The sequence below is a fragment of the Dermacentor albipictus genome, chromosome 2 (assembly GCF_038994185.2).
Source record: "Dermacentor albipictus isolate Rhodes 1998 colony chromosome 2, USDA_Dalb.pri_finalv2, whole genome shotgun sequence".
Taxonomy (NCBI): domain Eukaryota; kingdom Metazoa; phylum Arthropoda; class Arachnida; order Ixodida; family Ixodidae; genus Dermacentor; species Dermacentor albipictus.
This window is the reverse complement of record NC_091822.1, coordinates 113,387,800-113,405,144: the sequence shown is the minus strand read 5'-3', so window position 1 is coordinate 113,405,144 and position 17,345 is coordinate 113,387,800. Positions and strand designations below refer to the sequence as shown.

The window sequence follows — 17,345 nt, the reverse complement described above, 5'->3', positions numbered from 1 at the left end:
CTTTGTCCCGAGTGTGGCTTGGCCTAAAACATGGTTGTGGCTGCATAGATGAAGCTTTCTTGAGAGAAGATTGTGGCGGCGCGACTATCGCCTCCACAGCCGGGGAGGAAGAAGGCGGCTCACGAGCAGATAGCGTGAGAATCGAACATGCTGGCATGCGGTACCTGAGAAGCCGCAGTATTGGCCACTCCTGAGATCCCGCAGCAGCATGACTGGCCAGCCTAAATAAACTGTGGCTACGGCGGCTACCTCTTCGCGCCGCCTCCCACAAATTGGTGACCTGGATGACCGAGCCCAGCCATGCCAGCCTACCAAGGCTTGAGTGACATTGCATCACACAGTTCGGCAGATGTCCTGTGGTTGTAAGGTGTCCAGGAATTCTGTGTGGACATGCCGGACATGTGGTTCATCCAACTGGACAGCCACTTCCGTATCAACAAGGTTTCAGGCTCCGACTGCCACCTCCTGGCCCCGACTTCTACAAGGACTTGTGGGTAGTCGTCCTTGCCCACCACGTCGCCTCGAGAGCTCACTCACAACAGTTCTCACCATTTGAACCGTAGCGTTGTTCTGCATCTTGTCGTTCCACATCGCCTGCGCCCACCCATGCTGATCATCAGCATGCGCTACCTATGCTCGGTCCACGAGCCTCCTCCCCAGCTCAAAGGCAGCTGCATGACGACTCTCTTCAAGGAACTCACTGGGCCAAACGCAAGTGCTTTCAACTATTCTACGGCCTTCCGCTCTGCTCCCTTGGACATTCCTGCAAGCTACCCATTTTCCATTTGGGGGCACCTCACTCATCACCAATTCAGAGGCTGTCCCAGATGGCTCCACCAGATGCAAATTTCACTCTTGCAGGCATGGCGATGCGACAAGCACAATCTTGGCGATTTATTCAGTGACCACCACAACCCTGATGCTATCAGCATTCGGGATTTCACCGCAAGCAGCATCAGGCGAGCCTTCCCAAGTTTTGCCCAGGGGAAGCTCTACCATCTGGTTTCTTCATCTTGAGAATCACTTCTGTCAACAACGTGAGTGACCAACAGTTGCACTATATCCACACAAGTCGCGAGCTGCCACACGGTCTTCTTTCTGAGCTCCGACTTTTGCAAGCCCGGGCATCTACGAGAACCTGCGGCAGGTCGTGATTTCGCACTACGGCATCATGTTCTTTATTCTATGGCACCACTGCGATGCGACAAGCACAATCTTGGCGATTTATTCAGCGACCACCACAACCCTGATGCTATCAGCATTCGGGATTTCACCGCAAGCAGCATCAGGCGAGCCTTCCAAAGTTTTGCCCAGGGGAAGCTCTACCATCTGGTTTCTTCATCTTGAGAATCACTTCTGTCAACAACGTGAGTGACCAACAGTTGCACTATATCCACACAAGTCGCGAGCTGCCACACGGTCTTCTTTCTGAGCTCTGACTTTTGCAAGCCCGGGCATCTACGAGAACCTGCGGCAGGTCGTGATTTCGCACTACGGCATCATGTTCTTTATTCTATGGCACCACTGTGGCTGCGTCTCGCTCACAACGTACGCTGCCATGCTGCCTAGTACATGTCTTTCAGATTGCGGAACCCAGCACTACCAACGCCACTGCCACCGTAGCATACCTACCGTTCGACAACACCGTCTTCAGCGTTGTTCCCTTCAACGGCATGAATTCTCGGCTCACGTCGAAAACCGGCCAATACGCCTCAACTCTGCTTGCCGAGTTGCAACACACAAGACAATGCACGCCTTTTGCACATATTTCAGTCCTACTTCTCACTAGGAGAAGGCCCTGTAGACCCTTTAGCGGCACAACTATCACCTCCAGAGCAGAAGACTGCTCACAAGCAGGTAGCGCGAGAATAGAACATGCTGCAAGCTCCGGTCGCACTCAAGATCCTGCGCCGACATGGCTGGGCGGCCTAAATAAATCATGGCTATGGTGGCTACCTCTTCCCACCGCCTCCCACAAATTGGTGACCCAGACGTGATGTAGTCCTGCAGATGTCCCTCAAGATCGTTAAGAAAAGTTTTCGTTCACCCATACTACAACTTTCAATAAAGTTTACTCACTTGCAGTGAACAAGCGAGAAAGGAAAAACAAGAACAGATAGGCAGACTTGTGCAGTGAGCGAGGACCTTGTCTGACCTCCAACTTTATCGCTCACTGGAACTTTTTCTGTACATAGGCGTATCTACCGAGGGCGCAGGGACGGCATGCTTGCCCACCCGCTGTCAGAAGTGGGGGTGCAATGTAGGCCATTTGCGCCCCACTTTTGTAAGCGATCACTGTCGACTGCACACTGACACATCCAACAAAACAACACCTGAGGCCAAGTTTTCTTTCATAATAGCGTTCACGTAAGTATGCTTTCCTTATTACATATCTCTTGCTTTGGCAGGTAGAATTGCCTTTCGGGCCTCGCTGCCATGGCAGCGATGTCCGAAGTCGCTATGCAGAAAAAACAATAATTAGATAATAATAAAGATTGGTGGACAACTGCATGAGCAAGCCTTCCATTTTCTTGAAAGGTGCGGAGATTGAGTTTCCTGGAGGTTTTGTTTAGGTCTTAAATGGTTCACCACCTGTTAAAGATTTTTTTTGTTTTTTGCTCAAGCCAAGTGTGTGGATACATCGTTTTGGGCACAAGTTCCTTCCTTGTCATTATTTTTTCTGCATAGTGACTTCACCTTAGCCCTAAGCATTATGACACGTGGCAATAGTAAACTACGTACGATAAACATATCTTGTTCTTGCTATTTCTGTAGATTTAGCAATACATTCTAAATTGTTTGCGGTATCTTGTTTTTGGTTGATCATGTGTGACCATACCTGTGTTACCTGCGGTGTTACACGGCAAGCCTTTTGCCCATAAATAGGCCGGTTTCGGTGCAAAGAAAACCAGTTGTCAGTCGGCGCTTGTGATGCTGTTTGTGTTTCTTTGTCTCCATCCCAGTTGCGTTGCACCATTCGAATATAAGTAAATTTCTTTGGTGCGGTCGCTATCTGATTATTTCCGCCTAATCGCTCACAGGTGTGCTCAGTTCTGATAGATTTGTTCTTGCGCGTAAGGCTTGAAATGTAGCCGTGTTATATTGCAATACCTTGTAGCAAAGATGTATTATTGCTAGTAACTCGCTTACTCTTGTGGACCGTCGCAAAGCATTCAGCTTCGACCATTCATGCGCTCTCGGTGTAGTCCATCATTTGTTGTGCATATATGGTGCGCATATATTGAAGTGTGTGCCTTTTTCACTTATTGACACATTGATGATAGAGTGGGCGCAAGATTCCTTGCCAGTTGGGATAGATGTGTGTAGATACTGTGCGCGAAACATACTATGACAGGAAGTGGTGCTACTCCCTTTGTCATTGTTTAATGAGTGGTACTCGCTCTTGCCGGCACTCCGGGGCTGAAGCACTTTCTTTGAAGGCAGAGATACAACACTGGCGGATGAGCAAAATTCTGTATCCTCGAAGAAAGCCCTACATCTCGATGTGCCGGTAACACGTATGGACAGTTGTAACAATGGCCCACAAAATTCGCTACACAGATTCATTCCATTCCTTAACATGCCAGTCACTATTCTTGCAGCCAACTACTGCACACGTCATCAATCCACATGATTCAATCCGTCATGATTGGAGCACAGTGCGTTAGTGAAAGCTCGGCTTTATTTCCTGCAGCTGATCACACAGAAGCAAAGTTGAAGCGGTAATGGCTTCATATCTGTGCGCTGTTGCTGAGGCAGCGTGCGGCGCACCGCCGAAAGCTCCATCGCGTTTGTATAGAACAAACTGCTCCGCGAAAACAGTAAATATAAGTTTTCGTCAAAACATTGAAGCTAAGCACCTTGCATCATGCTCATTGAGTACATGGAAGAGAGACTGCCTGGGAACACCAACTCAAGTGCTGATGGCTCCCCTGCCGACACCGAGCATCGTGAGCGTCCACATCAGATCTTCCCCTCCCTTAAACTGACATTACATTTCCAACTGTTCATGTTTCCTTTTTTAATTTTTTCGGTTTGCATTAAGTGAAGGTCCTGGGCTTGATACACCAGAAAAGATACTGGCAAACCTCAGGGTGCCCTAAACAAACCAGCTTGTTTCGTTTCCCAAGAAATGAATGTGTCATGACATCGGGATGCAGAAGGTGTCCATATGCGAGCAGTCCATCGTGACGTTTTGGCACTTGATCCAGCTCATTCGGTGGCCTATTATGTTGCTACATTGGGCCGGACTATTAATGGCAGCATAGCAGATGACCGCGCAGGCTGGAGCGAGTGCCAAACGAATGCATCAAAGTAGAGGTGGGTACCCTAAGCCAACACAATTCATTTCTGTGTTGCACATCTGGATTTAGTAAAACCAAAGCTGCAACTTCAATCATTTATGGGGATTAATAGCATCGCAACTTCCACTGTGGGCTACAAGGAGTGCTATAATAAACAGCTCCAAAATGATTCTGATGACCTGGGTTTTTTTAATGTCACTAGCATTCCTAGGGTACCTCACGAACTTTCTGGGGGCTGTCTGTGTCCGTCTATCGGTCTCTAACTGTTTTACCACCAACTTGAGTTGCTGGACTGGGTGATGGTCCATGATCTAATGGGTAGCGCATTGGGCTGCTGCACTGATGGAACGGCTCGGAACCAACCGTCAGACCAACTTGGGTCACTGGGCCACTGTTGAATGAACCCCTTTGTCGCCAGCTTGGAGCAATGGGAATGTGCCACTAGCTCTGTGCCACTCTTCGATGAACCTGTTTGATGCCAACTTGAGTAAAAGGGTGCATGCCACTGCGTATGTACCACTCTTCAGTGACAAGATGAGGAAACTTTATTAAAGAATAGTCCAGCAGTTCTTGCTGTGGTGGCCTCAGGTGGCGGCTCGAAGTCCTTGGACTCGGGCGGCATCTTCGGCTTGCCGGATGGCCCAGAGCTGGTCTGCCAGCTCTGAATCTTTGATAGCCGCCTCCCAGCGGCGGCGATGCCTACGGAGAAGGTCCCCGGCAGCTCCTGCATCCGGGACAAAGTCGGGAAGAAGCGAGCTCGAGCCTTCCCATACTCTGGCAACGGTCGCAATTATGGACGCGTTGCGAACGGAGCTGGTTTGATTACCGTTATTTCCGGCACATTCCCAGAGCATGTGTCGCAGCGTTGCTCTCTGTCCGCAAGTTTTACACGCGTCTGTTGGATATAAACGCGGATAGCAGTGGTGTAAGATAGCGGGGCTAGGGTAGGTGTGTGTCTGGAGCAAGCGTAAAGTTACGGCCTCGTTCCTGTTCAATTTATCGTGCGGTGGCGGGAATGTGCATCTTTCGAGTCTGTAGTGTTGGGTGAGGTCTCTGAACGTGGTTAGGTGATCGCCCCACGCACAGTGTGTTTCTTGTTGCTGTATTTCTGTTATAGTGTCCCGATCCGGCAGAGTTTTAAAAAAAGATTTTTTAAGCTTTATCCACAGACAAAAATTTGCAAGGACAGTCGGCACCAAAAGTTTACAGGGTTCACCTTCAACGAAAATGCAGAATTTCTAAATACTTTGAGTCAGCAGTCGGTCAAACCGTAGAACACTACGTTGGTCACACATGCATACACTTGTAGGCTGATAATCAAAATTCCAGGCTTCAGAAATATTCAGCTTTTATTCGCTCCCTGCAACCCATAAAGCAACAACACTAGAACAATGAGAGATACTGTAGTGAAATGCTCCGCATTAGTTTCGACTACTTGGGGTTCTTTAAATGGACGCTAACGAGGAAAAGCACTTGAGCTGTATTAGTGAACGGCACCTCTACAATGCGAAGGCCACTCTTACTGTGAGAGGAGGCCTGGTAAGCTAGAAAAGATGCTAAAGAGCAAAACGCAAGTGGTGACGCCTTCTTTAAATTCCTGCACTAGCTCACTGCGATGTTATGAATTTTGACAGCACCTGTTCAGGTCTAGCAAACTTTTTATTGGTAAAGACGGACTTCATTGCATTCTAAATGAGCCAAGGTCTGAACATGGCAAGCTCTGAGAACATTTACTGCGTCACAACGACCCAAATGCAAGAAAGTGCTTTTCTGAAACCCACAATTGCCGCAAAACCTGGAAAACGGAAGTTTGGCCCTTGTTTTCTCTTATGGCAATGAACACCTTATCGTAAAGTTACATGAACTCAATGTTTTGAGAGAATACTTTATATAAACTGATTAACTGTATCTCTCAGTATAATGTGCACTTAAATATCAGTGCCCGAGTGCGTCTGCACTTTGCCCAAATCAACGTGCAGCCAGCAAAGCCGGGGATTGAACCCGAGACCTGGTGCGCAGTGGCAGAATGCCATAGCTGCCGTGATGAGCCATTAACTTTTGACACTGACAGTATTATACAGGTTCATTCTACCTCAAGTGCAATAATGTGGTCGCTGCTAGCAGGATTTGATATTATGACCGTGTGCTCAGCATCAGTGCCAAAGATGGCTGCCGAGTGAAGCGAGAGGAATAAAACCTCCTCCACGTAAAGGTAGTGAACCATAGAACTGCTGCGTGCCAAACAGGGTGGAATGATTAAGAATGGTTGGACAAGCGATGTCACTGGAGCCAATGTTCTGACAAGGGGACATGCCATCGTCAGGACTAACACAGTTGCTGCCCTGAGAAAGACAAAGTTCTTTTGTCGAAACGTTGGCCCAGCAACATGTTTTCTTAGAGTTACTGTTGATCACATTCAAGCCTCCATCCTCCTGGGAACTTCTGTCTTGAACAGGGTGAAATGTACGCAGTTCAAATTTGACACCTGTCATTGCTAAAAGCATCAAATATTAAACTGCAAGTCCTCATGTTCCAAACTGCACATTGGGTTACGAGGGACGTCGTAGTGGAGGGCTCTGGATTGATTTTGACCCTCTGGGGTTCTTTAATGTGCACTCCAGGGTGCTCGAGTGTCTCTGCAATTCGCCCGAATCGGAACCGGCCAGTGTGGCCGGGAATGAACCCGCAACATTGAGCCCAGCAGCGTGCTGCCATAGCCACTGATTTACCACAGTGGGTCTTGCCATTGCTGAGAAATTAACAAGCAAATCACACACCACATATGTACAACATTCAATAAGTTTTATAGTCTGTAAAATTTGCAAAACAAGCACTTGCAGATATACAGTAGTGTGATTCACGTGACAGCGACCTCGCCCCATGCAAAAAGCAGAGGAAAATGCCCTATTTCTAGAGATAAAAATTTAAAAGGTGCTATAACCTGTAGACTTTTAATGAGAGATAAGAACACCTCGGCCAATTTTTTCAAGAAATTCGATTAGAGCATAAAACAAATGCCACAATATCAGTAAAATTTACCTTTTCTCAATCTCTTTAGACTGATTCAGTACATAAGCCTGCCTTTTCAGTTATTCAGCATGTAGACCTAAAATGCCGCAAGGGCCAATCTGCAGTGACAGTGTTGCATCACAGTTATGTCGCCTCATCGACAGCTTGCCGGTTTGTCTTCACACTTTTGTTGGTACGTTGCTGACAATGGGCTTGGGGCGAGACCGAAAGATGACCTTCTTTGTGACAACACCGCGGATAAGGTACTCCTTTGTAGTGTTCTGTGGTTCTGCTTCTTCGGCAGACTTTTCAATCACGAGAAAGGGTTTCTCCACATCCTGCTCTTTGCCGTACAAGATGTGGTGGCCAACAAGCAGTATCGGAATGCCCTGAAATAAACGTAGAGAACGTTTGCATGGTATTCAAAAGGTTTCGCCACTGTCACAGGCGTCTTCCACGGTAACAGTTGCAGGAAAGCTCTAATAATATGCCTTTAAGCAAAAGCACTGCTACCGTTTTTGGACATGCCAAGAAAATTTTCGCAATTCGTAAGAATGCTGTCGTAAACATATGAGCTGCATGCAGCAGGGAATCTACTATCCTGCATAATATGTAGATTTTTTACTCTTTCTCTCGTGGCTTTTGAAACAATCATATTATAGTAATAGCTGTTATGGGCCCAGCCCCTTAATTTGGATGCCCTCGAGTGCCACCGATGCCTGCAGAAGGATGGACAGTCGGGCAAGTTGGTACGATAACATATTCTTGGTTTACAGCACCAAGGGGCAGTGTATCAAAATGGAACAAAAACGAAAAAAAAATGATATTTTTGACCAGAACGAAAATATAACCGAAACATTATTTATTATTTTGTTTCGGAGTGCAAACAATACTTTTGAACGGTTTTCAGTTCAAGGGGAAGGTTGACACTGCGAAACAACTGATGTCAGGCAACATCAGAATTAGCGCATATCTTGGGAGTCCGCACAAGCACGTATCTCAGGCACGGGTAGTGGGAGCAATAGCCAGTCGAGCGCTCCATTAATCGAAGTCTGCCGCTTGGTGCACTAGCAGATTGGAATCATAGCAAAACCCAGGGATTGTGCGGTGAAGAGCTTATCGTTTCGTTTTCTGTGGGTACAACGCTTTGTTACTGAAGCTTTATTGATTGTTTATGTTTAAGTTAATTTTATTGGAACAGCGATCTCACATTACGGTGAGTACACTCGACGACGTGCTGCTCGACGACATGAATTCTGAGATAATGCTCAGCTTCTTGACTCAAGGCACTGAGCACGATCTCAGAATTCATAATTCACTTGGTGAGAAAAATAGATACTACACTTGTGTTGTTACTTTGCTCCGAAATTTTTCGCATGTGAACTAAAACTGTCAGGAACCTGTACGAATGTTTTTTTTTTTGTTCTTCTGGAGGAGAACCAGAACATGACGCTTTTCAGTGGAACAGAACTAAAACCAGAATGAAAAACATTTCGTCCCAACATCCTAGACACAGACAAAGACTAGAAACACTAGCGCTCGTCCTGTCTGCTTCTAGTCTTAGTCTGCGCCCCTTCACACTATGAACCAAGAATATGTCACCGGTGTCTGTTGCTGGAATCCCAGAACTTTTTAAGTCGCAAGCCACTCTGCTGATGCTGCAGCAAAGAATACTGCACCTACACAATAATCTGCCTAAAGTCTTGAGTACTCGTTAAAACAGTCGGCTGATGCCACACTCTCCAACTTATAAATAAACCAGTACCGAGGTAAAAAAGCATAAATGAAGCCAGTGTGCAATAAATAAAAGACAGCTTAGGAAGAGGAAGGGAAAGAGTGCCATGTCTCTCTGCTTCACCACCAAGGAGTGCCACATACACAGGTGATGACAACTCGGAGTAGAGGAGTCAATGACTAAAGTTGACTACAGTTTTTGTCTTCTCACGAAGAGGTTGCTCACACGCATCTACAATTGTTTACTCCAACTGATACTGCACCATAGTGCAAGATTAATGCACATCTAAACACAGCCACCTACCGTAAAATTCTGAGCAAGCGCCCCCTCTAGGGCCAAAGATAATAGAAGAATGGTTGGGTGAAGGCCTTTGCTCGGCCACAGACAAAATTAAAGTTGATGGTGGAACAGTCGTGACAAAAAAAAAAAAAGCACAGGCTTTTCTTGACTCAAAAGCTGTATCTAACATGCATTTACGGCCTTTATTCTGCAACATTACTTTCAAATCCATCAAATGACTCCTCTGAGATAGACCTAAACTTTTGGTCCATGCACTCAGACTCAAGGGGCCCATGATCCTCTGGCTGTACAGCACCAACAGCTGTGCTCAATTCTCTCAGTTCACTGATGCCACTCCACAATGTGAACAGTTTTTTTTTATGCGAATAGCATTCTTTGCATACTTTAGTGGTTTCCAGCCTGCCTATCTATATATCTATCTCTCTGTCTGTCTGTTTAACTATCTAACCATCTATCTATCTATCCTATTACGCCAACCCAGTGGTCCAAGTTCTCTATCTTCTAGCACCACTAGGTAATGCTCCTGGTCCTGATGCTGTTGCAGTCGTTCCAGTGTCGTCATTTCAGCTCCATGATCTTACTCTCGTCATGCCATCGTCATCACGCTGATCCAGCGACCCAAGTTGTCTAACAGTTTGGGCCACTAGATATGGGTTTATGGTCCTGATGCCCTGTTTGTTGCATTGTCGTCATTCCAGCTTTGTCATCTGACACTCATCATGCCATCATGATCGCACATTCATTGTCACACCACCATAGTGATGCTGTCGTGGCCATTTCACTGTTGTCATTCCAGCTTCGTGATCCTACTCCCGTCATGCCATCATTGTCACACCTTCTAACTCAACCCAGTGGGCAAAGTAGTCTAATAGTTTGGGCCAATAGGTATGGTATGGGCTTAGCAAGAGCCCCACGTCAGTATACTTGGAGGAGGCGACTTAGCTAGCTACACAAGAAGCAAATGGTGTTTCTGCGAAAATAAACAGCTGTGTAAGCATTGCCAATGACATGGAAATCTATGGGGCTGACACCACAGAAACAATAGTGTGCTATATCCTGTAGCTGCCTTTGCAGGACATTGTCCAGAAACCAAAAGAACCAGCTTAACAATTGATGCAGCTGATAATGCCCCAAGAACTTTGATGCTTTCTCTCTTTTTTTTTTTCAGCACGAGAGCCCTGAACAATTTTTAGGCAAGCTAGGTGAAATGATGTCTCTTTCTTTTAATGCACACAGATGTACACAGTGATGGCAAGCAGCACCTACTCAACAGCTCAAGTAAGATTGCATAAGGCACCCTGTTTCATGCAAATTCTATAAATGTTTTTTTTTGTGTGTCTGCTCATTGGTTTTAAAGTTGTTTTCTTCATATTTTTATGCTGTGAATATTTGGGTTCACCCGGAAGAAAATGCTGTGTGCTGTGGGTCAATTCTATTAAGATCGGTGTCCGATAAAGTGAACAAATTTTCAGTCTGTCTCCATTGACCTTAACGAGAATCCACTGTGTAGAACTAAAAGATATCAAACTAGAGAAATTCAGCCATAGCATATATAATGAGCTCATAACTTATGTTAATAACATGTGAAATAACAAAATTACAATTTCATGTAGAAATGTATTTAATTACTGGAATGGAATATAAGTGCAGTAATGCTTTTCATGATTATTTAGTGCAACAGCAATATTGCCACCCAACAGCACGAAAACAAAAGTGATGACACAGAATTATTACTTTGGTGCTACATAGGCATGTGTGCTTCAAGGCTTCGTGGCACAGGCACTAGTTGGTGCCGAGTGTTCTCGAAGAAGCACAAAAGAGGAGTACCTCTGCAGTGCATGCCTCATACATAACTTGTTAGGACGGTGGCAGTACGTTGTGTCACTATACTGATTCAATGACAACACATTACTGCCGAGAGTCATCATGAAATGGGTTCTGCCGCCATTTTTTAGTCTAGGACATGAAAAACATTATTATTTGTCAGACATTTGAATTATTACTCCGTTTTCAAGACTTTCTTAAGAAATACATTTATTAAAAGGCACCACACTCTATCTCATAGGTTCTCAGGTCACCACCGAATCCATTTCTACTCAGCATCGTGGTCACCTTTCCTGGTATAAAGAGGCGCTCATTCAAGCAGTGGCCTAGCCAGGCTCAACAAGATGCTCAAAGGCAGATACATTGCATCTGAGCACAGTCCTAGCACTGAGTATGCACATCCGGTACCTGAGGTCACTGCCTGGTTTTCTGCAGTGGCAGAGGATGCGGCTCGTCTCTTTCTATGCCATAGTTCACAATAATGTGCAGGACGCAACTCATGTCCCCTCGCACAACTCCAGTGGTAGATCATGGTTCTCGGGAAGACAACTAGCATGCAGGAAGGAGCTGCAGAACTTGAAGAGGCACCATTCGTGATATAGCCAATTTCTGGGGTTGGGTGACAAGTGCTTTGGCAGTGAGCCTGAGTAGCATTATGTATAAATGACTGCTATAATGAACTGCACACAGCTGTGGTTGTAAGCAAACCACTAAATTGACTCGTAGATCCTACACCTCTAGAACCCACAACTGGAGACTAGACACAGGGGTTTGGACAAGGTTGGCATCGCAGTGGTTCACCAGGCGCCCGCAAGAAAAACTACGTGGGAATCTCAACCAACAGCCACACACACCTCAACAAGCGATTTTGGGCAACATAGCACAGGAGCATTTCAGGGGTAATGAAATTACCCCCCGGTGTCGGTGACTGGCGAGACCGCGCACTCCGAGCCAACAACCATGCACGCCTTAGCCAGAGGTTCGATTCAGGGCAGCATATCGAAGGAGCACCTCAGGGGTAACTACATTACCCCCAGGTGTCGGTGACTGGTGACACCGCAAACTCCGAGCCAGCAGCTCTGTGAGAGCTTCTTTTCTTTTTTATTGAATTATCATTCATAGGACACTCCATGCATTTTTCGGTCCATGGTCGATTGAGTAGAGCATCAGGCTGCCCTGCTGAGGTAACAGGGTTCTAAACCAAGCATCCAACTATCTTGGGTAACTGAGTATGTGTCAATGTCCATAAGTGGTGATTTTCAACAAACCTCTTTCACGCCGACAGTGGTCACCGCAACACGCAAGACGAGGTAGGTACCACTGTTCAACATGATGTTAAACACCAACTTCGAGCGCTTGGTGAATGCCACTCGGTCTGTGCTGATCTTCAATGAGCCTCTTTGATGCCAACTTGGACCACTGGGTATGTGCGAGCAGGTGTGTGCCACTCCTTAACGAACATCTTTGTTCGCCAACTTGGGTAACTAGGTACGTGCCACTGGGAAAGTGCCGTTCTACAATGACGAAAAAAATCCCTCAAACTTTTCAGCTACCAATTAAATCTGTCGATAGAAAAGTTTCACCACATTTCTCACATCTTCGGAATCATAAAAAGCATACAGCTGCAGAACAGATTAAGAAGTTTAAATGCTTTAGCAAGTTTTGTCAACTTTATCGAATGAGGACTTGATGCAAAGACTCCAATTAGAATATTGTCTATGCCCATTTACTCTCTGATCGAAACCGCTCTCTTTCTGTGTCCTAACGTTATGCCTAGCAATCTTCGTTCCATCGCTTTTTGCGCAGTCCTTAACTTGTTGTCAAGCTTCTTTGTCAGTGTGCTCACAGTCCAAAAAGGATTGGTCCAACACGCTCTCAAAGTGGCCAGGCTCAGTGGTGCTCTGGAATAGGGGCGCCAACCACTCAAGACGACGGAGACTTCAGTAAAACATGAAGACCTCTGTTAGCCGCTGAAAGCTGTAAATAGAGCAATGAAGTTTTTCCTTCCTTCCTTCCTCCCTCCAAGTCTCTGCCCCATATGCCAGCATAAACTTGGTATCATTAAAAGCTTGATATCTGGTTAAGCAATGATGAAAATATGAGATGTGTCTTATTTTCACAACTATCTTAATTTCAGATAGAACATGAGATGGCAGAGGCAGGAGCTAGTTTCACCTCCGTGGAGTTACAGGGCATCATGGACTTTTTGCTTTTTTTGGGAACATCTGCAAAGGAAATTCGCACTGAGATGTCGGAAACATCAGGGGAAAAGTGTCCTCTTACAGCACAGTAAAAACCTTGGTTCTTCATTTCAAGACTGAGCATTTTAATATTGAAGGTGAACCCCACAGTAGGCGGCCCACAACCTCAACAAATCCGGCAACAGGCGGTAATGTCCATAAGCTTATTCTCTAGGATAGGCGAATTTCCGCCAACAAGATAGCCCAGTTACTTGACATGTGCTGGGAGTGTGTTTGTTTCATTACTACCAATATCCTACACATGCACAAGCCTTCAGCAAAGTGGGTGCCAAAATGTTTGAACAGTGAATAGAAAGAGGCATGAGTTGAGGCATCCAGCATTGTTTTGGCCCATTTTGATGATACAAAGGATTTTTTGGATAGGTCAGTGACCGAGGATGAAACCTAGCTCCATATTTATGACCCAGAAACCAAGGAACAGTCAAAGGAATAGCGTCACAATGGGTTCCTGCAACCGAAAAAGTTCCGCACCCAGAAAGCGGCCAAAAAAGTCATTGCGTCCTTTTTCTGGGACAAAGACGGTGTTCTTTAGGCAGACTACCTGCCTCAGCCCTTTAGTATAACCAGAGAGTACTACACCAGCCTCCTGGAGCAGTTGAAGGAGGCAGTAAAGACGAAACACCGGAGAAAGTTGGCCAAAGGAATCCTTTTGTTGCAGCACAATGCACCTTCACACGCGTCCAACGTTGTGGCTGCCAAAATGAAAACGCTGCATTTCCAATTGGTCCATCGTCCTCCTATTCACCTGACCTGGCGCCTCCTGGCTACTACCTGTTTCCGAACTTGAAGAAACTCCTAAAAAGTTGCCTTTTTGACGACATTGTTGATGTCAAACATGCTGCTGAGAGCTTGTTTGATGACCTATCACAGGGATTTTCTTAAATTGACTAGAAAAGCTGAAGCAACGGAGTAACAAGTGCATCAGTCTGAGGGAGGAATATGTTGAATATATGTGTACTTCCAAAACTTGGACGCTAATTTTTCTGTGCAAAGCCAGGAACATTTCAGCACCCCCTCGTATCTACCCGTTCTCCCTATTTGGGTCACTGGGTCCATGGTCGATTAGTTAGCATACCGGGCAGCTGATAAAACAACCATTAGTTCGAAAACAACCAATGGACTAACTTGGGATAGACATAAGTGCTGATCCTCAAGCAACCTCTTTCATGCCCACATGGGTAACTGTAAGATGCGAGACTGGGTAGGTACCGCTGTTCGAAGCAATTCTTTCACGCCGACTTGGAGCACTGCATATGTGACACTCGGTCTGAACTGCTCTTCAGTGAACCTCTTTGATGCCTACTTGGGCCACCATGTGTCAGGAGGCGTGTGCCACTCTTGAATACACGTCTTCATTTTTCACTCTTTTGCGAGCACCGGTGCCCCATGCATTTCAAAGGCCACGCGCAGGCTTCGAGGCAGCGGCGCTAGTTGGTGCTGAGTGTTTCTAAGTCAATGCTGCACTACACCCCTCATACATAGCTCGTTTAGATGGTTGCAACACACTGTGTCGCCATATTGATTGAATGCTGATGCATTACTGTTGTCAGTCATTGTGACATCGGCTCTGCAGCAACTTTTTAGCTTCCTCATGTTAACAATGATAACTGGTGGAGTCCTCTGCCACAAACCTACACTTGGCGCCAGACCACCTCAATGTATGTGAATGTTTTTGCATTCCACCAAAGTCAAAGTACAGCTGCAGCAATTCGAAATTTATTATGCGCCTTCACACTCAGCAGTGGGGGCCGTCTCTTCTGAACAGAAATAATGGCCTCAACGGCAATCTTCTCTGCAGTACAGCATAGCCCATACTTTCAACCCAAATAAATACTATTCTGTGAAATTGCAAAAGATTAAATCATCGTCCTCAATATAAGAAAACACATCCCATACTTGGTCTAGCTGTGCTCATGCATTTCAGATCCATTCAAAAAGCCTTGTGTGGTGAAAAAACATCCTGAGGCCCTATGCTATCGTGTTTTGTCAACCTAGTTTTTGAAATCCCACTCACATGCGGAAGGGTCTATATCGGCCAGATGTTCTCATTAATGTGTGAGATTGCAATCATGAGTTGACGGTCAAGAACAAGCCAACTCCCATTTAGTAACAAATTGCTTATCCTGCACATGTAAGACCATTCTTTCTATGATTCAAATTTTTAGTATGGGTGGTGACATGATTGCATGTAAATAAACTAACATTAGTGATCACAGTTGCACCAACATTTCTCTTATACTGCACACCAATGAAAACTTTTACTTTTTCAACAAAAATACTGTGAATAGAATGACATAAAGCTGAGCTAGTTGGTAAGGAACCATTATGCAAAAAGGTGAGGCGTGCAGACAGGACACAAGAGACGAGACGTGGACAACACAAACGCCGACTATCAACTCAACTCATGCCTCACCTTTTTGCATACTGTGAATAGGTGTTCTGACACAGTAGTGATGTTATATACCTGGCCATTTTGTCACTATGAGCATAGAGCATTCTGTTTGTGTGTGTGTGTCTGGTCAAACATAGTTTAGTTTACAAGTAGTGCCTGTCCTGTGGGTTTCTCTCCTTTCACGGCTTGGTCTAGGCTTGCATTATTGATTATTTCACCAATATGGATTGACTAGTCAACCAACAGATATTACTGAACATATCGTACCGATTTGGTGTAATGAAGGTCACCAATGTATTGGCCAGCACTCCCTTCATCATTTGTCATCAAGTCTCCCTGGAGCTCAACAATGCGCCATTCTGGAATGCTCGTCTTGTTAGCAGCGCCAGATGCTCCTGGCCTACATGGACAATGAAGAAGGGTACCGCATTATCATTATCAACGAATGTTTACGAGTTTATATGGCCTATAATGCTACTATCAACTTCATATAACTGTATACTACTGTGCTATCGCAATCGATACTTCGCCTTTTTGGCGAATTGAACTGTGGCTTTTTTATTTGTTGCCTATACAACTGGATGGAAATATACAATTCCTAGGCAACTGTACCATACGTTGTCTGAATAAACTCTTTGACATTGTGCAATTGCATTTTGCACTCATCCCTACGTTCCAGGTAAGGTTCTATGCAGCAATGATAAGAACAAAAGATAGGGGCACAGACAATGGAAAGACACAGGTCATTGTGCATTTGATAGTGTGGCACATTCCCAGAGCAATTGAGTCATTTGGTGCTTACGTCACCACTTGGAACAAAACTTCACGAAGGCCTTCAGTTGTAGATCATGTTAACTGGAAAGGCCAAGGATGCACCTTTGTTGTTCCAGTGAACTTCACCTTTGACAAAATTATTTCCAAGTCTTTCCAGAAGGTCAGGAAAATTAGTGCAGGAAAGTGTTCACTTTGATGAACATCTTAACCCTGCAATGCAGCAAGATGGCGAGGTGATCTCACTACTCTATTTGGAAAACATGATTTTAGGGTGCTAAAAAGACACACACAAGGGCCCATGTCTTTGGCGCTCTGTGTGTTTCTCCTTTGCACATGTCTTTTAGCGCCATAAATGGTGTTTTCCAAATCGCGCCAACTTGCCGCAGGAAGAAGTTTTATTAAGATAATTAGTCGATGTTATCGTGAAGGATTTCTTTAAGCACAACAGCTGACACACACAAAGAAGGGTAGGAAACAACAACAACAAAAAAAAACAGGGCAGTGATTTTTAATGCTCAATGTATAATTTTGCAATACTGAGTTTCATACCTAAAAATTCTGAATTAAGCATGGCAAACTCAATGCATAATTTATAGTAGCATTTTTGGTATGCTGGAGGGAGTTTTTAGTTGTGAGTAGCTCAGCAAGCCTATTACCAATTATTTGCGTAATAATTCGGCTTCTACTCATATAACATTTTGCTGGGTTTTCTTAACCATTTCTTTTTTCCACGAATGTACCCTCCA

General features: G+C 45.3%; 1 protein-coding gene across 1 annotated transcript in view; it reads right to left on the bottom strand.

Moving 5' to 3' along the window:
* Positions 1-7,089: 7,089 nt before the first annotated feature.
* Positions 7,090-17,345, bottom strand: part of LOC135910967 (uncharacterized) — a 33,346-nt gene continuing 23,090 nt past the window's right edge. The window contains exons 4-5 of the mRNA XM_065443042.2: positions 16,093-16,225; positions 7,090-7,702 (exon numbers count right to left, since the gene is read on the bottom strand). Of these exons, the coding sequence (XP_065299114.1) occupies positions 7,493-7,702; positions 16,093-16,225 (343 nt within the window). The 3' untranslated portion in view covers positions 7,090-7,492. The remainder of the gene's footprint in view (positions 7,703-16,092; positions 16,226-17,345) is intronic.